Below are 22,069 nucleotides of genomic sequence, written 5' to 3' on the forward strand. Positions count from 1 at the left end.
CTACTCGCCTCGGACCTGCAAGCCCCACCCCCTATGCTAATAAGGCCGCCTTCCCACAAGGCAGCGCGCTGGCCAACGCGGCCGGCTCTGGAGCCCTTTGTGAGGGCGGTGGGCTGCGCCGGATAGCGGCACCATGAGTGGCTCTGACGGGGCCTCAGCGACGTCCGTCAACTCCGCGCCGCCTGCGCAGGAGGAGGGCATGACGTGGTGGTACCGCTGGCTGTGTCGCCTGTCGGGGGTGCTGGGGGCCATCTGTGAGTACAGGTCTGGGCGAGGGGCGGCCCCGGCGCCCACTGCGCATGCGCGCCTCCGGGCCCGGGGCCTTGGGGCGGGGGTCTGCGGGGCACGCGCGGCCTGCGCGGGGCGGGGGCGTGGCGGAGCGGCGCCCGCGCGGTTGCCGTGGTTACCGGCCGCGGCCTGGGCTGCTGGGTTTCCGGCTGGGCTGGCTGCTCTGGGGACCTTCCAGGAGGGAACCTGAGCTCGGCGGGAGCGCGGGGCTGGACGCGGCCCCGGCACGTGGGGTCAGCGCCCCGGTCTCCGCGACCGCCCTGAGGCTGCTTGCGAAGCGCCGCTGGCCTGGCCCGCGGCGGCCCCACCTGTTGACTTGGGTGAGGGTGGGGGCGCAGCCGTCTTCCCCTTTGGGCGAAGGTTGTTTGCGAGCGGGGCGGTGCTTCCTGAGGCCAGCGGTGGAGAGGACGGGCGGGTAGGGAGCTGAGGGGGGCGGCCAGTGCGACCCCTCTCCGGGCAGTTCTGCCCGGCCATCCTTCCTCTCCCCACCTGCCCCCCAGCCCCGGCCGGCACACGCCCCGACCTCAGGGCACACCCCCCTGACCTCGGGGTGATCTCGGGGCACCCCCCTGACCGCGGGGCACACCCCCTGACCTCGGGTGTCCGGGACAGTCCGGCGGGTTTAGCACAAGCCCCCAAGAGAGCATCCACAGGAAGGCGGTCAGCTCCAGAAGTAAAAGACCAGCTGGCAGGTCTTCCAAAGGCAGATACACGCCTGTTTGAAGGGCCTGCGCTTCTTCCTGTTCCCGCAGCCCTGGAGGAGGGGGTGGGAGAGGGCACAGCTGAGGTCTTAGGAAGGAGCTGGAAGCCTGGCACAGAGGCTGATGAGCACAGAGCAGTGTTGTCTTGTGGGCGCTCGGCGTCGTGGCCCCGGGCACCTGGCCTGAGTGTGCACGCAGCGTGCTTTTGGTGGGCAGGAAGTACGTCTGTTATTTAGGCGGCCTTGGGGGCACACGAGGGCAGCCCCATTGCAGTTGGGCGCACTTTGCCTGGTCCTCCTCCCCCGCCTGCTGCCTGCATAGGGTTACACGGGAAAACTGGAATTCCAGCCACACCGGGCTCAGGTGCACAGGCGCCATGCAACTTTAATGACCTGGTGCTGCTGGTGCTCAGCGGGCCCTCACCAGCTATGGCGCTGGCTGGGTCGCTGGACCTGCCTGGCAGGCTGCCGGCATTCTTGGTGAAGCTGGGCCTGCGGGCTGTGGCGAGAGGGGGAGGGCGAGTGTGGCAGACCCTGCCCCGCAGGGTGCAGTGGGGAGGGGTGGGCAACGTTCCACATTTGGGGCACCCGAGAAGCCCCTTTCAAGGGTAGACGAGGATGCACCCCCTTGCTGTGCCGGGGTGGGCAGGCCGGACAAGGGACTGGCCTGTGTGCAGGAGAGAAAACAGGCCTGCGAGGTGAGGAGAACACACAACCACGGCCCTGGCTGGTGTGTAGGCCAGAGCCTGGGACCCAGGCCTGCCTGTCCTGGCTGTTCTCAGAGGCAGCCCTGTCACAGCCCAAACCCAGGCCATTGCCTGAGTCAGAGGACTTCTCGTGGGCCCCCTGGGAATGGGGGGGGGTCGGAAGGGATTCTGATGTCACACACCGTCTCCCCGGTGGCCTTCGCGGCGGACCCGTCCCTCCCCTGCTTCTAATCCTGCCGTGTCTCTTGCTTTCAAGCGTGCGCCATCTCGGGCCTGTTCAGCTGCATCACCATCCACCCTCTGAACATCGCGGCGGGCGTGTGGATGATGTGAGTAGCGCCCCTTCCTGCGGGGTTCGGACCACCGTGCGCATCTCCTCCTCCTCCGTGCCCCGGGCTCGGTTTTCCGGAGCCCTGTCAGGGCCGGGCCTGGAACGCCCCCCCCCCTCCCCCCGGCCTTTGTTGGGTGTAGTGTCTACATACAACGTCAGACTCCGCGGGCACCAAGTCCACGGCCATGGGCCTCGCCCTGGGAGCCCCCAGGCCGTCCCGGCCAGCCCACGATGATGACGCGGGAAGGAAGGTTTCTGTCGGGTCTCAGTCAGGTGCTGGGATCAGGCGGTCCAGCTCCGAGGTGGGCAGGCAGTGCTGGCTGCAGATGGAGCAGATCAGAGTGGGCGAGGGTCAGGCATTAGAACGCCTGATGAGTCCTTGCCCACCTCCTGCCAGGGTAGCTGCCCCGTGGGGAGGGAAGGGAGGGGTGAGAACTGGGCAGAGCCGCTCTGGCTGCATCTGACACCCCCAGACAATGAGAAGTGGCTGAGCACCCAGCGGGGCCCCTGCCCACATGGGGCGGGTGGGGGGAGCACAGAGATGGGCAGATGTCCCGCCCTCAGGGGCTCAGGCAGTGGTGAGGCCTGGGTTGTGATGCTGGAGCCTGGAGCTGTGCTGGCTGAGGCAGGGCGACGTCAGGCCCGACAGGGGAGAGGCCCTGGACCCTTGGAAGAGAAGAGTTGGCCGAGCGCTGTGGAGGGCCACGTTGGGAGGCCTGGCCGTGTGGGAGGTTGGGGGTGAGAGCAGTGTGAGCTGTGCAGAGAGTTCCTGCTCTGGGAGGGTGGGGGGCTTTGGGGTGCCCTGAGCCTGTGTTTCTGCCAAATGAGGGGACCCAGGGACTTTCCTCAGGCCTGGAGGTGAATGGAAGGGTCCAGGGTCTGTGCCTGACCCAGCCACAGAGAACACGAAGACTGAGCGTGCACCCTCAGCCCCCAAGGCCGAGCTGTCCCAGCCTGGACACGGGCTGCGCTAAGGCCTGGCCGTCCCCAGCTGGACATGGGCTGTGCTAAGGCCTGGCTGTCCCCAGCTGGACATGGGCTGCGCTGTGGCTGAGCTGTCCCCGGCCTGGACATGGGCTGCACTAATGCCTGGCTGTCCCCAGCTGGACACGGGCTACGCTAAGGCCTAGCTGTCCCCAGCTGGACACGGGCTGCGCTAAGGCCTGGCTGTCCCCAGCTGGACACGGGCTGCGCTAAGGCCTGGCTGTCCCCAGTCTGGACACGGGCTGTGCTATGGCTGAGCTGTCCCCAGCTGGACACGGGCTGCGCTAAGGCCTGGCTGTCCCCAGCCTGGACACGGGCTGTGCTGTGGCTGAGCTGTCCCCAGCTGGACACGGGCTGCGCTAAGGCCTGGCTGTCCCCAGCCTGGACATGGGCTGCGCTATGGCTGAGCTGTCCCCAGCTGGACACGGGCTGCGCTATGGCTGAGCTGTCCCCAGCTGGACACGGGCTGCGCTATGGCTGAGCTGTCCCCAGCCTGGATCAAGGGAAGACCCAGATTCTCGCCTCGGGCATTCAGTTCAGTTAGGGGCACGGGACGTGGAGTGGTGAGACGTTGTTGGGGTCCAGCGGTCAGCCCACGCTCCCTCCCTGCCTCCAGCACGAATGCCTTCGTCCTGCTGCTCTGCGAGGTGCCCTTCTGCTGCCCGTTCATCGAGTTCGCCAACACGGTGGCGGCGAAGGTGGACCAGCTGCGCTCCTGGCAGAAGGCCGTCTTCTACTGCGGGTGAGGGCTGCGGGGCCCTGGCATGCTTCCCGAACGCTGCCCGGCAGTGACCTGAGGGTGGGGTCAGGCGCCCGCGGTCGCTCGGGGGAGGTTTCACCTGGGATTCCTTTGTGGGACCCGCCGCCCGGTCATACACGGTTCCGCTTGGTGTGTAGCAGAGAAAGGGCCCGTCAGTTGGGACCCTGAAACGCATCCGGGTACGTTTGTGCCGGCGTCTGCGCAGCCTTTCCCGAGCTGGACGCCCGGCGCGAGGGGAGATGCAGACAGAGAACACGCTCCAGACGCTGAGCCCTGAGAGGCGCTGACTGCAGGCATGTTTAATATGCAGAAGCTTCTAGCACAGCGCCCCGAGCCCCAGCTCTCCGCAGCCTCTGGCAGCAGCAGCTGCAGGTTTTTGCTGTCTCGCTTGCCTTTGGGGTTAGATGCGAGGTGCCTGTTTCCAGGGTTCCTTCCCCGGGAGCCCAGCATTTGGGACTGAGCTCAGATGTGAGTCCCGTCCTGGAACCATCGCCCTGAATCTAAACACAGGGTCACGGACACTGCATCTCCGCGCCCTTGGCCCGGATCTTTACTCTTTAAACGCCAGCAGTCATACATATTCGTTAAAATGGGAAATTGTTGCCCAAGCCCTGCTCCCTGTTGACACTGTGATGCGTGTCTGTCTTCAGGCGTGGCGCTAAACCTGCCTCTTACAGCTACCACCGTTAGAAGTAAACCCGTTCCTGTGCTTTTAAAATTAAGCATTACGACAGAAACATTCCCAGAATCACCACAGGGACTCCCCAAGGTCACAATAGGGTTATTTCTTCAGCGGGGCATGCGCCCTGCTCTGCGAACGTGGTCTAAACCGACCTTTGACCTTCACTAAAACTTCCTGTGTGTAAGATGAGGCCTCAGACGCATGCCCAGGTGTGGGGTCCCTGGGTCGGAGGGTGCGCTGGGTTAGAAGGTCTCGGGGGGACTGGGTTGCTTTGCACAGAGGAGGGTGCCTGGTTCCCCGTCCACCCTCCATGCGCTGCACCAGGTCCACATTCTGTCTGTCACCTGAGGCGAAATGTTTTTCCACGATCGCATTTTTCTTTAGGGAAAATGGTCCACTTTACTTTTTACCTATTGGCATCTCAGTATTCCCTTAGTATGTGTCTCTAGATTAAAGATTTCTCAATCCTTTGTCAGATTTCCTGCAGATGTCTTTCTGGTCTGTTGTTTGCCTTTAATTTTGTTTTGACAGATTTTCCCCTGTGGTCTTTCTGTTGTTGTTGTAGTTTCCGTTACTCCTTTATCACTTAGAAATTTTGTAACTACACTTGACCCTTGAAGAACGCAGGGGTTAGGGGTGCCAACCCCATGCAGTCAAACCCCCTGAAAACGGAAGTGTTAATAGCCTGCTGTTGACTAAAAGAAGCCTCATCGGCAGCATAAGCAGTGGGTTGACACATAGGTAGGTACCATATACTGTATTCCCACAATAAAGTAGGCTAGAGAAGAGAAACATTACAATCGTCAGGAAGATGCCTGGCCAGTGTGGCTCAGTGGTTGAGCATCGACCCATGAACCAGGAGGTCACAGTTAGATTCCCGGTCAGGGCAGATGCCGGGTTGCAGGCTTGATCCCCAGTGGGTGTGTGCAGGAGGCAGCCGATCCATGATTCTCTCTCATCACTGGTGTTTCTATCTTTCCCTCTTCCTTCCTCCCTGAAATCAATAAACATATCTTAAAAAATCATAAGGAAGAAAATAAAATATATGTAAATGCATTTACAGTGCTGTGCACGTTTATTGAAAAGGTCCGCACACGCGTGGACCTGTGCAGTGCAAACCCATGTGGTGCAGGGGTCAGCTGCCCAGTAGGACGTCATGTCACGTGGCAGCCAGATTGGAAGTCCTGGTGAAGTCAGAAGGTCAGGCCCCATTCTCCTCCCCCGCGTGGCCAGAGGGCTGTGCCCGCTGTCTGCTCCTCTGTACGTCACACTGTGGGCAGGGGGAGGCCGGGGCGCGTGCCTGGGAGCGTGGGCAGCCTCACCCAGGAAGTGGCAGGACATGCTGGTCCATGTCCCCACACATTTCTCAAGAGTTTTCCTGCCCGAGTTAAGCCCACCATCAGGCTCAGCCCAGCGGGTACTTAAGCCCAAGGGGACACCTGCCGCCAGGTGGCGCCAGGCTGTATGTGGGACCAGAGAGGACAGAGCCAGTGAGCTGCCGGTGCCGGGACCTGGCAATGAGCCCCATGCCTCATGGGGTTCCACCTTTGGCTCTTCCTTGTTGACCTATGGCGGGCTGTCCTGTGCTGCCAGGGGCCCGCATTTAATTAGTGCCTCTGTCCCAGGCGGTGTGTGAACTGGCCCTCCCTCGCTCAGTCGCACGCAAAGCCTCTGAGGGTTGATTCCCACCCACAGTAGAGACAGCCTCAGAGAAGTTAAGCAGGCTGCCCACCATCACAGAGCCCCCCGGCACAGAGCCCACCATCACAGAGCCCCCCGGCACAGAGCCCCCGGCACAGAGCCCCCCCGGCACAGACCCCCCCGGCACAGAGTCCCCCGGCACAGAGTCCCCCGGCACAGAGCCCCCCGGCACAGAGCCCACAGGCACAGAGCCCCCCGGCACAGAGCCCACAGGCACAGAGCCCCCCGGCACAGAGCCCCCCGGCACAGAGCCCCCCGGCACAGAGCCCACAGGCACAGAGCCCCCTGGCACAGAGCCCCCCGGCACAGAGCCCCCCGGCACAGAGCCCACAGGCACAGAGCCCCCGGCACAGAGCCCCCCGGCACAGAGCCCCCCGGCACAGAGCCCCCCGGCACAGAGCCCACAGGCACAGAGCCCCCCGGCACAGAGCCCCCCGGCACAGAGCCTACAGGCACAGAGCCCACAGGCACAGAGCCCCCCGGCACAGAGCCCACAGGCACAGAGCCCCCGGCACAGAGCCCCCCGGCACAGAGCCCACAGGCACAGAGCCCCCGGCACAGAGCCCCCCGGCACAGAGCCCACAGGCACAGAGCCCCCCGGCACAGAGCCCCCCGGCACAGAGCCCACAGGCACAGAGCCCACCGGCACAGAGCCCCCGGCACAGAGCCCTCCGGCACAGAGCCCCCGGCACAGAGCCCCCCTGGCACAGAGCCCCCCGGCACAGAGCCCCCCGGCACAGAGCCCTCCGGCACAGAGCCCCCGGCACAGAGCCCCCCTGGCACAGAGCCCCCCGGCACAGAGCCCTCCGGCACAGAGCCCCCCGGCACAGAGCCCCCCGGCACAGAGCCGTAAGGGACTGAACAGACGAGAGGTTTCCTGGTCGCCTGTTTCTATGAACTGGAGGGGGTTGCACCATCTCAGTGCTGTCTTAGCCCTTTTTGGGTCACAGACCTTTTCACAAATCCGATGACGACACCCAGAATTGGGCAGACAAGGTCATGGGCACTGGAGGACTTAGGAAGCCCAGCTGTGAACCTCCGTCCCAGCTGGTTTCTGGGGACTCTCCTGTACCTGGTGGTCAGGGCGGGGCTGGGTGGACGGGGGAGCCTGGAGGTGGGTGGCGGCTGCAGGTGGGGCACGCCCCGTGACCTCTGCCTCTCCCTCAGGATGGCCGTCGTCCCCATCATCATCAGCCTGACCCTGACCACTCTGCTGGGCAACGCTGTCGCCTTCGCCACCGGCGTGCTGTACGGACTCTCTGCCCTGGGCAAAAAGTGCGTCCGCCCGTCCCAGCCCCCCTGGGGCGGGGGGTCTCTCCTTCCTGCCCCCCCGAGTCTCAGTGAGGAGGGTCTGACAGTGGCCCTTGGTATCCAGTTGTGGAAACTGAGGCACAGAGGTGGCCAATGATCCGTCAGCATCTTCAGGGTGTTCAGCTCCAGGGAATGAGCAGGATCTGTGAGGCCTCTTGGTGGCCAGTCTCGCCTCGTCAGCCTGTGGCCGGGATGTGGACAGGGCTCGTGAGAGCCTCCCCATGCAGGCCCCCCGGCACTGTGGCAGGTGCCACCCCCAGCCTGGCATCCAGGCAGCCTGTGCCACTGTTAGAGGTGACAGGACACGTTTGCCAGCGAGCACCAAGCTCTCTGAGGAAACCCGAAGACCCAGTAGGCTGTGCCTGCAGGTCATGGTGAGGTTGCTGGCCAGGAACCAGGTAGTGGCTGGGAGGGTCGTGTGCCTGGGGCCTGTCCCTGCTGTGACCCTGCCTTGCTGTCTCCCCAGGGGTGACGCCATTTCCTACGCCCGGATTCAGCAGCAGAAGCAGCAGGCTGATGAGGAGAAGCTCGCAGAGACCCTGGAGGGGGAGCTGTGACGCGGGTCCAGGGGACCTCCCCACCCTCTCACTCCTCGGGTTCTGCGTGAGCAAGTTCAAGAGGACAGGCCCTGAAGTATTGACCCTGGGGGACAGCCTGGAGGAGGAGGCATTGACCCTGGGGGACAGCCTGGAGGAGGAGCCTTTGCCAAGCTCCCATCAGCTTCTCTGCACCTGTCCCCACACTGGAACCCTGTCTGCCCCTCTTCCCAGTTGGGCATCTCCTGGCCCTGAGCTGATGCTGGGGTGAGGGCTCTGTGGGCCTTGCCCAGCAGCAAGGACATGGGCATTGCCAGCCTTGGTGAGCCAGGCCATAGGACTTGGGCTCTGTGCCAACAGCCCTCCTGGCCCCACGGCAGCCTGCGTGGCTGGAAACAGGCTTTGGGTGGACGGTCACGGCTGGCAGAACCGCGGGGCCCGGGAAGCCTGGGGGAGCTTTCTTTGCAGCCCTGGTCCCGTCTCCCGGTCGGAGGCCGGGCTGCAGCCAGTGAGCCTCCTCTCTGCTCTCCAGGCAGGAGGCCTCCGGGAGGCTGGGCCACCTCTGTCCACCGGCCTACAGGGCAGAGCAGTGGTGGAGGGCTGTCTGCTGCTGCCCACGGCCCCAGCCACGCTCCTCCATGGGAGCCCGCAGGGCGGCCACGATGCTCCTGGCGCACCTGGAACAGCAGCCTCGGCAGCAGCTGGACAACTGGTGGGACTGGTGCCTCCCCCAGTTCCCTGGGCCTCGGACAGACCGCTCCAGGATGCGGCCCACGGCCTGGCCTGAGCCCAGGCTCTCCCCTCCCCGCCGCCTGGTGCTAAGGAAGTGGGGTCCTGCCCTGTCTGCAAGCCTGAGCTTGCCCCACCTTGGTATCCCTGTGAGAGCTGGGCAGGTGGAGAGCTGGTGCCCAGGGAGTGGCCCTTTGGGGACCTGTGGGCTGGTTTCCTGCAGGCTCCTTCCACATTGTCACTTCCTCTGCCCGTGGCCGTGCCTACTGGCCACTCTGATTGACCGGCTGGCCTTCAGCTATTAGGCATGTCTGCCAGGGCCTGGCTGCACCTGGCAGGATGGGCAGGTGTGGAGAATGCTCTGTCAGGGGCCCACTCCTGCTCCTCCTCCCAGCCCCCAGGCCCCAATGCTGGGCCTGTTCTGGCTTCCAGACCAGGGCAGTGCCCGGCTCTTGGCTTCCCAGAGGGGCCTTTCAGGTGTGGGAGCCCTGCCCCAGGGACACTCCCTGGGCCCCAGTCAGCAGCGTCCCCAGCAGCCCTCCAGGAGCCAGCGGGGCCAAGCCCAGCACCCTACAGTGGCCAGTGCGGTGGACACGTGCCTTCAGGCTCCTCTGGGGCCGCCCTCCTCAGGGCTGTGGCCCAGGCCTCCGGGCTGGTGGTGTGTGTGCCGTGTGCGTGCGTGTGTGTGTTCTCCACGTGTGCCGTGAATAAGACCTGTCTACCTCCCAGGAGGAGCAGCAGCCGTTCGCCCTCTGGGCTCCTGATCCAGGAAGGGGGCCGGTGTCACTCCTGCCAGCTTCCTGTCGGTACAGGGAGCTCGCCGATGGCCCGTGCTGCGGGAGGAGAGTTGGCTGCGTGTGGCAAGGGAGGCTGCACCTGTGCCCTGTGGGCAGTTGGGTGGGTGCTGGGCCGGCTGTAGAGCTGGGAGATGTGGCAGGGCCCTCCAGCCCCTCCGTCACAGGCCAGAGCAGGCAGGCACTTGCCCAAGGTTCCCAGTGAGTCTGACGAGTGGTCCTGGAGCCCGTGACCTGTCTCCCGGGGAGTCCTGCCTGCAAGGAACCTCTGTCCAGAGGTGGAGGGGCCGCCCGCCACAGGCCCACGCCCGCCTCCGTGTCTGGAATGCCTTCTGGCTCTCGCTTTCTCTGTTTACCTTGACTGTGGAGCAATAAAGCCTGGTGGCAGTTTGTATGCTCGCGCGCGCGCGCGCTGCCTTAAGTGAGGGGGAGGGATGCCTGGACCCCAGGGATGCTCTGGCCCTGGGAACAGCTGCCCTTTATCCGGACGGCTGTGCCGCCAGCTGCTGGCCCGAGGCCCCACGGCTGGAAGTGCGGGAGCCTGCGGGCAGGGCTGACTCCAGCCTCTGCCTCACTGTGGACGGGGGGGGGGGGGGGGGGGGCGGCCATAAAGGGGCCACCTGGGACCGCAGGCCCTGGCAACCTTGGCTGAAATGTGGTCTAACCTGGCTGCAAGGGGCTCCCCCACCAGGGCTCCTTCACAGCAGGGTCACAGGTCAATGTCTTTATTTTCCTAAGTGGGCAGCCGAGCCCTCAGTTCCCAGGTGTCAGGACGGTGCAGGAGTTAGTGTTTGTGCTGGGTCTAGTGCCCTGGCTTGCGGGAGTGCGGAGCGCTGCCCATGGTGCCGCCCAGCCCTCGGGTGCAGCTTTCCGCCTTCCTCCCCAGGCCTAGGTGCTGGGTGGCAGCCAGGTGCTCGGAGCCACTCCTCTGCCTCCAGCCGTCTGTCCTCATCGCGGCCTCCGTGGGCGTGGGCGAGTAGGCAAATCGGTCTGAGGTTGCCCAGTGTGGCCTGAGGCCCCCAGTCCTGGGCGGTGCTTCCCTGGCAGCGTGCTCCCCTGCGGCGCATGGCTGCCTCCTCTGCCGGCGGGTCCTGGCCGCTGTGTGGGCGGCCATGGCTGCTGTGCTGGGCCGAGGGCGGCCGGTGCTGCTGGCTGTCGGGTGCCAGGAGGCGCGCCCCGGGGATCAGTGCCGCTGGCCGTGCTGTCTCCGGCTGGTGGCAGGCTGCTCCCTCCTGGACTCGGGGTTCCGGTTGGTGGCCAACACGAAGGCCTGGCCGCCGGGGTGCGGCCCCCCAGGCGGGGCGCTGACCTACTGCAGGAAGGACCTCCTCCCGGTCCGGAAGAAGGACTCGATCTGCTCCAGCGAGCGGCCCTTGGTCTCGGGCACGCAGCAGCCGGTGAACACCAGGTTCAGCAAGCAGATGGCGGCGAAGAAGAAGAAAGGCACCTGCAGGCCGAAGGCGTTCTGGGGGCGGAGAGGAGCCGGTCACACGGCACCGAGGACCCTCCACCCCCGCGTGAGCTCCCTGCCCTGCTCGCCTTCGCCACCTTGGGGGCCTCCACCTGCTCTTCGCTCAGAGACCTGGGGCTCCCCCCTGCCCGCAGCCTGAGCTCTAGGGCCGTAGGTGGCACTCGAGGCCCCGGAGGCCTGCACCCAGCCTTCCTCTGTGCGGGCCTGGGAGTCCTTCCCCCCTGGCCTCGCTCAGCCTGCCCGGCCGGGCCCTCTGGCCTCAGCCTCACCCCGGCACCCCTCCCCACCCAGGGCCGTTCCTATCCGTCTCAGCTGCTCATGCCCCTGCCTGCAGGAAGCCCAAGGGCTTGCGCCTGCGCTCCCGGGCCCCAGCCTCCCTTCCTGCCCTGTGCCCACCTATGCCTCTGCCGGGGCTGGCACACCTGCCTCCCAGCCCTCTCACCCATTCTGGGCCCAGCCCTGCCTGGCCCTGGGTAGCACCCTCAGAGCTGCCCCATCGGACTCTGCCCGGGCGCTGGGGCTCAGATTCCACTGGCATCAGGGCCTGCCCGGCTGGGAACCCATGGGGGGATTAAGCCAGGTGGGCGCCCTGTGTGTGGCATGCAGAATGCCATGTGTGGCTGGCCAGGAGGGCACACTGAGACTCACTGCCCAGACAGGCCCAGCGGCCCCGGAGGGTGACAGAGCGAGCGGGTGTGGCTTCCTGGCGGGAGGTCAGCTGACTTTCCAGCACAGCTCCCAGCCCACTGTCCTCTGTCCCGACCGTTAGCTGTCCCTGCCGCGTGGGCCGCAGTGTGGAGGGGCGGGCGGTGGAGAGCCCCCAGCACAGCCCCCGGCGGGGCACTCACCACCACTGGCAGGAAAGAGTTGGTGAGGGCGAAGGCGGTCAGCCAGCTGACCAGCACGCAGAGCCCCGAGGCCACGCCGCGGGCCCGCAGCGGCAGGATCTCAGACATGAGGAGCCACGTGATGGGCCCCCAGCCCATGGCGTACCCTGTGCAGGGGGGCAGCGGGGCAGCTCAGGCCTGAGCAGCTGAGAGACCCCTCCCCAGCCACCCGACCACCCAGGACAGCAGTGCCCTGCCCACGACACAGCCACCCCCCCCCACCCCCATGACAGCCCTCCCTCCTGGGCTGGCAGCTCCTAGCCCCAACCGCCACACCTACCTGTGATGAAGAGCATGGTGGCCAGCAGGGGTACCAGGGTGAGGAAGCTGGTGGGTGTGGCCAGGGGCTGCTCTGCGCCCCCCAAGGGCACGCTCTCGAGGCCCATGGTGTTGTTGGGGGCCACAGGCTTGGGGCCGAAGTGGATGTACAGCCCCAGTGTCACGTTGGCCGCAAACATGATGGAGGCTGTGGACGGACCAGAGGCCCTCGGGGCCAGGACCCTCTGAGCTGCGGCTCCTGGGAGCCCCTTCCACGGAGCCACCCCTGTGGCTCCATCTCCTCGGGCGCCATCACAGCCCACGGGGACTGGTCACTTCCAGACTGGAAGCTCCCCCGTGTTGGGGCGTCCACCACACCCACACGCTGTGCCAGCAGGCTGTTCGCTCACAGGAGCCCAGCAGACCTCTGGGGCAGCCGGTGCGTGCCAGGCCCTGTGCCCAGGTGTGAGGCAGGGGCCACCAGGGCAGGTCCCACCCAAGCCCCTGGAGCCCAGTCACATGGCTCCCACCTTGTGGGGCGCAGCCCCTGGCAGCTGCCGGCGGGGGTGGGGGCTCACCTGAGACAAAGAGCAGGACCTTGCGGCCGGCCCGGTCCATGGTGAGGGCCGCGATCATCACCGCAAAGAGCCTCACGGCGCCCACGATGGCGGCGTCATCCTGCGGGGGCTGCAGGGAGGAAGCCATGGGCTGAGGAACCCGGCCTGCTTTCCTGCCCCGCCGCCCTCCCCCCCAAGACACTCAGGGTGCTCAGGCCCCACGCCCTGACCCCAGCTCCTGGGAGCATGGAGCCGCTAAGCACCTGCTACATGCCAGGCCCTTTCTCTGGCCCCTGCCCTGGCCTGGGGGTCCCTCGGGCAGGGGCGCAGGACCCAGCGGGACAATGCTGGTGGGACTGGCTCCACTAATCTTCAGATCTCATCGCCCTCTGCGCCCAGGGCCGGCAGTGAAGCCAGGCGTCTGTTATCTCCCTTCTGCAGAGGCCGCCTGGGGCACGGGGCCCCGAGGCCAGAGGCGGACACTGTGAGCCTGTGCTCCATGCCCAGAGGTCTGCACAGCCCTGACACTGGTTTTCTCTGTCACCTGGGACACTTTAAACCTGTAAGCTCTACTCGCAAACGCTACTCTGAGAACGGGTGTATGCACGGAACCAGTCACCAGCCCAGGAGGCCTCCACCGGCACGCGAGCCCACATGCAGCACTGCAGGTCTCGGTGGGGCGAGCGGGCGCCAGGTGGGTGGCGCTGGCCCGGTGCTCACCAGCAGGACGGCGGTGCGGGTGAAGATGGGCTGCAGGTAGACCAGCACGGGCGTGATGCCCGTCAGCTGCTGCAGGAAGCGCATGAGCACGGCGATGGCGATGGGGCGGTACATGTGGGGGTCCCGGGCCTCGGCCCATGACATGCGGCTGCTCTGGAGACACAAGCGCTGCTCAGGGGGCAGGGCCAACCCCTCCAGCGGTGCCGCCTGCCCTGGGCTGCATGGAGCTAGGTGGGGACTCCCTGCTTCCCTCCTCCGGGAAACAACCCAGGCCAGGGGGCAGGCTGGGGGACCCCTGCCCAGACCCCCGGCTCCTGGACCAACGGTGGGTCAGGGCAGACGCCTGCGTGGCAGGCTCTCCGGGTCCCTAGGCATCCCCCGCACGAGCGTGGCCTCCGGGTCAGGTGGAGGCAGGAACACCGGTAACCCAGTTTCTGGGAAAAGCCAGTGAGGCTCAGAGAGGCCGCGGCCACAGAGCTGCGGGCACCAGAGGTGGGTGTGGGGCAGGGCGCCCCCCTGCCCCGCCCCCCACCCCCCACCCCCGCACCTGTCTCTGCACGTTGTCCTGGATCTGCTGGAACTCCCAGCGGATGTCGGCCTGGGCCCCGCGCAGCCAGGCCAGCGCCTGCAGGGCCTCGGCGTCGCGGCCGCGGGACAGCAGGAAGCGCGGCGAGTTGGGCATGAAGCTGAGCAGCAGGATCATGACGACCACGGGCCCCTCCCCGGCCACGGCCAGCCAGCGCCACGGCAGCAGGAGGCCTGCGGGGAGGAGCGAGGAGCTGGGGTCCGGCTGGACGCGGAGCCCCTCCCCTGGGCTCTGAGCAACCTCACCTGCCCTCACGGCTGCTCCCAGCGCCCCCTCCGATGGGCATCTGCCCCATCAGCCCAGCCCCCTGTGTTCTAGGCCAGGAGGGGCCCAGGGACGGCCTGGCCCCTGGCCCAGGGCCCGGGAGGGTCTCAAGGCCACAGCGGGGCGATGGAGGGGTGGCCTGAGCAAGCAAGAGCCGGGCCTCCACGCCCACCCCTTCCTGGCCTCAGCCGGCTGCCCTGATCCCCCTTCTATGTGGATCTCCCACTGAGACTGCTGGCCCAGAGCCGCCCCCGCCCAGGTAGGGGGCCCAGGTAGGGGGGTCTGGTGACCAGAGGGGCAGGGAGCTGCCGGGAGTACACTGTGTGGTGCGGCCGGGAAGCCAGGTGTCTCCCCTCCCAGCCTGCAGCTCATTTGGGGGCACATCGTTCCCTTCCCACCACGTTGGCTCAGGCACCCCCTCCCCCCATCCTGCACAAGGAGGTGCTGAGCACTTGTCTTACCAAGCGCATAGAGAGACAGCGACCCGAACACGGCCATGAGCTGGGGCGTGGCCCCCAGAGCCCCGCGGACGCGGGGGGGAGCAATCTCAGACAGGTACACCTGCAAGACCCCCCACCCGGCCTGTGGTGAGCACGCAGGCCTGGCCCAGGCGGCCGCGGTGGCAATCCTTGCAAAGAGGGGGGTGGGGTTTCCGGAGGGTCCCTTGTCCTGATCACGACTCACCTCATGGCCTCCCTTGGGCCTCAGTTTCCCTAACTGTCAGGGGGCAGAAGCACTCGGCTCTGAAACGGGGAGTGTGAGAGCCCGTCTCTGCTCCCCTGCTGGGCGGGCCCAGCCCCTGGAGGGTGGGGGTGGGGGGGCGTGGTGGGTAAGACTGGGGCCAGGGCAGGGACTTCCCTTCCTCCCTGTTGCTCAATGTAGATTTTCTCTAATTGAGTAACTTGTCTGTCAGGAAACAGGGTAGGAAGTTTGGGGAGTCCGAGTGGGGGAAGCTGGGGACATGACAGAGGGCCCTGAATGTGCTGCAAACACATCCCCATTGACCGGGGCGGGGCGCGGGGCGGGTGGGGGGCGTGGGCTGGAGGCCGGCCGGCATGCCACAGGGCTGCGAGGGCACCTGGGGCCCGCCCGGCCTTACCGGGATGCAGGCAGCCGTGAGCCCTCCCGCGAAGCCCGTCAGGGTCCGGCCCAGCAGCAGCATCCAGAAGGCATGGGCGCCCGCCATGAGCGCGTAGCCGGCCACCGAGGGCACCGCTGAGAACATGATGCTCAGCTTCCGGCCCAGCAGGTCGTTGAGGACCATGGCACTGAGGCCCCCGGCCGCGGCGCCCAAGGTGAACACGGACTGGAGAGAAGGTGGGCAGGCGTGGTTGGGCACGGCAACCACCCCCCCCACCCCTTGCATCGGGGCCCAGAGACAGCTGCTTCTGCGGGACTCAGGCCCTGAAGGGCAGTGAGCCTCCCGTCGCCAGAGGCGCACAAGCAGCATGTGGACGGCCATTCGCTAGGGAGCCCCCCACAGGGAGCCCTGCTCTGGGGAGGAGGGGGGCACGGGCCACAGCGGTGCCGTCCAGCCGGGCGTGTCAATGTCTAAAGCTGGAATGGAGCGGACAGGAGGGCTCTGGATCGGAAGCCCCTGGGATTTTGAGGTTCAGGGGTCCTTGAATTCCCCCTAAGCACAGTGAGGGGGGGCCTGGTCAGTGCGTCGGGCACTCAGTCTGCTGCTCAGTCTGTCCGAGCTTCTCTCATGATGGGGAGAGTGAGGGCACTCCTCAGGGGGTTGCCCTGGAGTCGACCAGCTCTCAGGGCAAGTGCCCAGCATGCCCCTGGCACATAGTAGGTGGCTCCGGACCCCATGGATGTGCTCTCTTAGTGAATGTGTTGTCTGCCCCGCTGTGACAGCCCAGCTCCGAGGGGGTGGGAACCCTCAACCCACAGGGTGGAGACTTTAAGGGCCGCCTCTCCACCTGCCCTTCCCACACTTCTCCACTGTCTCTCACTTCCTCCTTTTATTTTAGACTTAGAGGCACCATTGGGCATCACTCCCTCCACCCCCAGCCTGGAGGGTGTGGCAAAGGCCTGACCAGGGCCCTGGAGGGGCTCTAAGGCTGTTAGGGGGTCCCTAGCTGGGGACAGAGCCCTGGGGGTCCCTCCACCCCCTGCCCCACCCCTACGAGCTCAAAGTGCGGCCCTTACCCCGAACCAGGACGCCTGGGTTTTGGTCAGACTCAGGTTTGGATCCAGGGAGCGCTCCAGGGCCGGGATGACAGGGGACGTGTAGACCAGGGCGTAGCCGAAGCTGAAGTTGCCCAGCACGGCCGCGAAGGTGGCCAGGAACACCCACTTGTTCTGCAGGGCGCTGGTGGCAGCGCGGGGGGCAGAGAGGTTGGGGCTGTGAGTCCCCCCTTCCCAACCGCTGCCTGTGCTGAGTACAATGGGCGTCCACGCAGAGGGCAGCGATGGGGAGGGCTGGTCCCAGCCCGTCAGACGGGCACCCCCCTCCTCCCCCAGGGTCTGACTGCCAGCTCCCTAGGGAAGACCCCACGCCCGCGGTTGTGGCTGAGCCACGTCTGGTTTCTGCTCTTAGCTCTGCCACCCCGGCTTGCTGTGTGACCTTAGGCAAGCCCTTAGCCCTCTCTGGGCCTGTCCGCTGACGGTGCCAGCTGCGGGGTGGGCCCGGTGCCGGGGGCCCGTGGGGGAGGGGAGACACAGCCAGCTCCTTAGGTGGGACCACCTGGGGGACTCCTGGCCCCTGGGCGGCCGCTCCCAGGGTCAGACGAGGCCCAAGGCGGAAACCAGCCCCGGCCGCAGCCCCTGCCCGCCACTCTCACCCGACCCGCGTCCTCTCCCCGGGCGACGGGGCCGGCTTCTCGGGGAACGTGTCATAGTCCGCGCCCTCGGCTCCCAGCAGGGGCTCCTGCATGGCCGGCAGCTGCTGTCACTGCGCTGCCGACCGCCGGGCAGCGTCTGGCCGCCGCGGCTGCGAGCATCCGGCCGAGCCGCAGCCCCGCCCCCGGCCGCCATTGGCTACGGGGCGGCCCGCAGAGCCCGCGCCGGCCAATGGGCGGCCGCGAGGGTGAGGATGCTCGGCTGCGGAGCGCGGCGGGCTTTCCCGGGCGCGGCCTGGGTGCGGGTGCGGGGTGCAGCGGCCGGGCTTTCCCGGGGCGCGGCCTGGTGCGGGGTGCGGGGTGCAGCGGCCGGGCTTTCCCGGGGCGCGGCCTGGGTGCGGGGTGCGGGGTGCGGGGTGCAGCGCCGGACCAGGGCGGCCGGGCTTTCCTGGGGCGCAGTCCGCGCTTCGTGCGCCCCGGGAGGCCCTGGGGCTGGGGATCCCCCCGGGGAAAGCGGCTAGACATTCGCGCGGGGCCTGGAGGCAGAGCCCCTGCCCGCCCCCGTGTCCGGTGTGGGGTTCGAGCCGGGCGCCAGCACCGGGGCTCAGCTCGTTCGGGCCGCAGGAAGCCGACGCCCATGGACGCGGAGCCGCTCGCAAGGTCACACCGCGAACTCCGTCTCCTTGCAAACCGGGGCCGTGAGCGCCGCCTTGCGCCCGCCCCCCCCCCCCCCCCGCTCGCCACGCCGCGCGATCCCGCGTGGCTCCCTGTCCTCCCGCGACGCCCCGCGGTGAGATCAGGCTGACCGCGAGGTCTGTGGGTGAAGGCAGAGGGAGGAGGGGTGCCGCTCCAGGGGGGCCAGCCTCGTATCGCCCCGTTTCTGGTCTCCTGCTCGCAGGAACGGTGTGGGCTGGTTGGAAGCAGCCGGGTCATAACGCGAAACTTAAACCTAGAGCAGAAATGGAAAATTCCCTGGAAAACCATCCGCCCTCCAAGAGCCCCGCAACGCCCAGTGCCGGCTCAGAGGGAGGGCTGCGTCCCGCCCCATCCCGCCCCATCCCGCCCCATCCCGCCCCATCCCGCCCCATCCCGCCCCATCCCGCCCCATCCCGCCCCACGGAGGGGCCGCAGCTTCCAAATGGACCCATTGTTGTCGAACATTTGGGTTATTTCCAGGTTTTCACTAGCGCTTTACAAAGCTTGTTATAGTTCCCGTTTATTTTTTTAAATAAATGAAGCCACTTTGTTTGAACAATAAACACCTGAGCTCTGCTGGAGGAAGGGTTTATTTGCTGCTTCTGGCCTAGAGTTTCCTCAGCTGGAACCCCAGCCCCTGGCCCTCCAGCAGAGCCTCCTGCGGCCACACGGGCCTGGCCTGGGAGCCGTGCGTGCAGGAACTTGCCTGCTGGAGCTAGATTCTGGCATGCTTTTTCCTTTTCCCATATTTCTTCTGAATTTTCTCTGCTCGTTTTTTGTTTAAAGGGTCTTCCTCCCCAGGAATCCGCTTGGCCCCCCTGCTTCGGCCCAGGGGCGGTGCCTGGCGGGTTCGTACCACTGTCACGTGGGGTGCTGTCATGAGCATCAGGCAGCTCTTTACTGGGGTCTTGGTGCGACCGGTTTGTTGCTGGTTGTGTTGTAGACAGCGTCCGTAATCCTTGTTTTTGGGGCACAACATTCCCAGCCCCAGGAGAAGTTGGCCTCATCCAGCCTCAAGGTGCAGCGCTCCTTGCTGCCTCCCGGCACACAGACTATGGGGGGGAGGGGGGGAGGGTGAGGTTTGGGGGGAGGCATTTCAGTGTTGGCAGCAGGGCGGCCGAGCTCATATGGTCACTTCTTGTGGCGGGCTTCCTCTTGCCCCCGGTCTTGTGTTGCTTGTGCCACTGGTCCCCGCAGATGCCCATGGCACAATGATGGCTGAGAACTACATGGAGCCAGAGCTGCCGTGCCAGAGGCGCTGTGGAACTGTGCCCGTCTTACGCCTCAAACCTGCACCTGGATGCCCTGCTCCGCGGGGCACGCGTTCAAGAGCATGAGGCCGCGAGCAGGACCTGACGGGGAGGATCACCACCTTTTCATGTCTTGACAAATAATTTTGGGGCTGTTTCCACAAAATCCTTCTTGAAGAAACAGCCATCGCATCAGAGAAAACAGCCTGTCTCAGGCCGCCTCGCCCCGCTGGCGTCTCAGTGCCTGTCGTCGCCCACGGGCCTGCTTTGCAGTTTTTTTAAAAAAAATATATTTCTTTCTTGATTTCAGAGAGGAAGGGAGAAGGAGAGAGAGAGATAGAAACATCAATGGTGAGAGAGAATCATTGATCGGCTGCCTCCTGCACGCCCCCTACTGGAGATTGAGCCTGCAACCCAGGCATGTGCCCTTGACCGGAATTGAACCTGGGACCCTTCAGTCCGCAGGCTGACTACCCACTGAGCCAAGCCGGCCAGGGCTTGTTTTGTTTTTTAAATAAATCTTTATTGATTTCAGAGAGGAAGAGAGAGGGAAAAGAGAGATAGAAGCATCAGTGATGAGAGAGAAGCATCAATTGGCTGCCTCCTGCACATCCCCTACTGGGAATCAAGCCCACAACCCGGGCATGTGCCCTTGACCGGAATGGAACCTGGGACCCTTCAGTCTGCAGGCGGATGCTCTATCCACTGAGCCACACCAGCTAGGGCTGCTTTGCAGCTTTGCCCATCCTGTGTGGGCACTGCAGCGTGACCCCCTTTGGGCCAGGCACGCCCAGTATACGGGGCTTACGGATAATGTTGCACGGCCCTCGTAACCGTACTTTAAACACCAAGATGTAACACATCCTAACTGTGCAGCTCTGTGCGCACCCCTGTGGTCACTGCCCAAGTCAAGAACCAGAAGCTCCTGGTCACCCCAGAAAGTCTGACTGTCCCTCCCCGGTCCAGCCCCCACTCCTGAGCCCTGCACTCTGAGTTCTGTCTTTGTGGATTAGATTCTCCTGCTCTCAAACTCCCTGTAAATGGAGCCCTGCTCTTGTTTCCGGCTTTCCCCTCAATTCATTGGCATTATTGTTATTTTTTAAAAATATATATGTATTTTTTTATTTCAGAGAAAGGAAGGGAGAGGCAGAGAGGGATAGAAACATCTTTGGTGAGAATCATGGATCGGCTGCCTCCTGCACGCCCCCCACTGGGGACGGAGCCCACACCCCGGGGAATGGGCCCTGACCGGGAATTGAACCTTGACCTCCTGGGTCGTGTTCATGGGTCAGCGCTCAGCCACTGAGCCACACCGGCCCGGCTGTTTGTTTTCTTTGGAAATCAACCTTATTAAGATGCAATGTACACCGAGTGACAGGAAGGCGCTTCACGTGTGTGGAGGTTGCTGAGTGTTGGCAACGGTGGAACCCAGGCCCTGCCCCCACCGAGATACAGGACATTCCATTCACCTAGATTCTAGGGCAGGGGTGGGCAACCTTTGTGTGAGTGCGTGCCAAAACCAGCAAAATCTCTGACTCAAAATTCTTCTGCGTGCCAACCCTAATTTTTTGAGAACATGTTACGCCTACTTGATATCTCTTAAGGTGTACATATGTGAAGAACCTTGAAGAAATAATAAAATTCATTCGAGCGACAAAAACACAGTCTATGATGATGAAAGATACATTTATTTTTTCATGTATACATGCACACTGATAGTCCGACAGAAAACTTTATGACTCCGTTTGACATTATCAGTGGGACTTTTGCTGCCGCATCACTGATGACAGAGATTTGACATCAGGGTTATATTCCGTGACCTTCAGAGATATGCACGAGCTACTGCTTTCATCCGTCAGGCTACTCCTATGACGAGACTTAACAGAATTCATCACTGAGAACAAAGATTCACAAGCGGATGTGGATGAAACCAAAACACTGGTCGGATCTAGGAAGGCAGGAGAGTTAAGGCAGAGGCATAGAAATTGCTCTTCCCCTCTCTCGTCCATCCATGGCTATGGTCTTTAAGATCACTTGTTATGTAAAATTATTTATTTCTCTAAGATGCACCTACACTGAATTTATCTGAAAAATAAAAAAGCCGATATTAAGAAAAAAACTGTAAGTGGAAGATTATAAGAGAGGGTTTCGCGTACCAGCAGAAGTTACTGGCGTGCCATGTTTGGCACGTGTGCCGGGGGTTGCCCACCCCTGCTCTAGTTCCTAGACCAGTGATGGCGAACCTTGTGAGCTCGGCGTGTCAGCATTTCGAAAAACCCTAACTTCACTCTGGTGCCGTGTCACATATAGAAATTTTTTGATATTTGCAACCATAGTAAAACACTTACATTTTTGACATTTATTTTATATATTTAAATGCCATTTAACAAAGAAAAATCAATCAAAAAAATGAGTTCGCGTGTCACCTCTGACAAGTGTGTCATAGGTTCGCCATCACTGTCCTAGAAGGTTCTTCTGTGCCCTTCCAGCTACCCCAACCCCACCCCCCGAAACGCTGCTGCTCTTCTTTCTGGCTGCGGGTTGGCGCTCTCCTTCCTAGATTTCCAGGGAGAGGGAACCGCGGGGCAGGGGCCCTTTTGCCCTCCGTCTCCGGTCTCCCACTCCGTGGCCACACGTCACCGTGCTGTTTGCAGGGTGGTCCCTGCTCTGCCGCGTGGAAGCGTGCCCCAGTGTCCACCTCCCCTGGTGGGCCGCTGGCTCATCCCCAGGTTTGGCTGGAGGAAGGAAGCTGGCCTGACCCTCCACGTCCATCGCCCGTGCTCCTGGCTCTGGAAGGTTCAGTGGATGAACCTGGATTTGCTCACAAATCTTCCGTCGTGGCATCAGGGCTGTTTCTCCCACGTTCACGCTGAAAACCAGCCATCGAAGCGCATCTCTGTCCTTGGGGGGCGGTTGCCCACAGCAGTGACCACCTCCATGGCCCTCGGGCCTCTTAGCCCGCCCGCGGCTGGGCGGTCCTTGCCTGACCACCTCACCTGGCTTCGGGGGTGTGTATAAGGCTCCTCCCCCCACCCTCCCCTGTACCTGGTGATCTGGAAGCTCCTTGC

General features: G+C 64.2%; 2 protein-coding genes across 4 annotated transcripts; one reads left to right on the forward strand and one right to left on the reverse strand.

Annotated features, from left to right (window-relative positions):
• Nucleotides 1–121: 121 nt before the first annotated feature.
• CACFD1 (calcium channel flower domain containing 1) lies at nt 122–9,925 on the forward strand. The gene is made up of 5 exons (XM_081103319.1): nt 122–254; nt 1,952–2,024; nt 3,627–3,752; nt 7,321–7,428; nt 7,931–9,925. Exons 1-5 carry the CDS (start codon nt 134–136, stop codon nt 8,019–8,021), a joined length of 519 nt encoding a protein of 172 aa, XP_080959445.1. The 5' UTR covers nt 122–133; the 3' UTR covers nt 8,022–9,925.
• Nucleotides 9,926–10,231: 306 nt separating this feature from the next.
• SLC2A6 (solute carrier family 2 member 6) lies at nt 10,232–17,202 on the reverse strand. 3 transcript variants are annotated; one of them, XM_081103314.1, is made up of 10 exons: nt 17,059–17,202; nt 16,424–16,586; nt 15,366–15,572; nt 14,728–14,827; nt 13,964–14,175; nt 13,417–13,485; nt 12,718–12,826; nt 12,162–12,347; nt 11,843–11,988; nt 10,232–10,988 (listed from the first exon to the last, which is right to left on the reverse strand). In XM_081103314.1, exons 1-10 carry the CDS (start codon nt 17,148–17,150, stop codon nt 10,833–10,835), a joined length of 1,440 nt encoding a protein of 479 aa, XP_080959440.1. In that variant the 5' UTR covers nt 17,151–17,202; the 3' UTR covers nt 10,232–10,832. The 3 variants fall into 3 exon arrangements, with proteins under 3 accessions (XP_080959440.1, XP_080959439.1, XP_080959441.1); XM_081103313.1 differs by having other exon boundaries at nt 13,417–13,569; XM_081103315.1 differs by lacking the exon at nt 13,417–13,485.
• Between the last annotated feature and the right edge of the window lie 4,867 nt (nt 17,203–22,069).

The sequence above is a fragment of the Myotis nattereri genome (genome assembly GCF_964212035.1).
Source record: "Myotis nattereri genome assembly, chromosome: 12".
Taxonomy (NCBI): domain Eukaryota; kingdom Metazoa; phylum Chordata; class Mammalia; order Chiroptera; family Vespertilionidae; genus Myotis; species Myotis nattereri.

Coding starts and splice junctions, on each gene's coding strand:
- CACFD1 (XM_081103319.1), top strand. CDS start 134: ATGAGTGGCTCTGACGGGGCCTCAGCGACGTCCGTCAACTCCGCGCCG. Junction 2,025..3,626: donor GCGGCGGGCGTGTGGATGAT/GTGAGTAGCGCC, acceptor CCCTGCCTCCAG/CACGAATGCCTTCGTCCTGC. Junction 3,753..7,320: donor AAGGCCGTCTTCTACTGCGG/GTGAGGGCTGCG, acceptor CCTCTCCCTCAG/GATGGCCGTCGTCCCCATCA.
- SLC2A6 (XM_081103313.1), bottom strand. CDS start 17,150: ATGCAGGAGCCCCTGCTGGGAGCCGAGGGCGCGGACTATGACACGTTC. Junction 16,587..17,058: donor GGGGAGAGGACGCGGGTCGG/GTGAGAGTGGCG, acceptor CGCTGCCACCAG/CGCCCTGCAGAACAAGTGGG. Junction 12,827..13,416: donor CCCGCACCGCCGTCCTGCTG/GTGAGCACCGGG, acceptor TCCTCCCTGCAG/CCCCCGCAGGATGACGCCGC.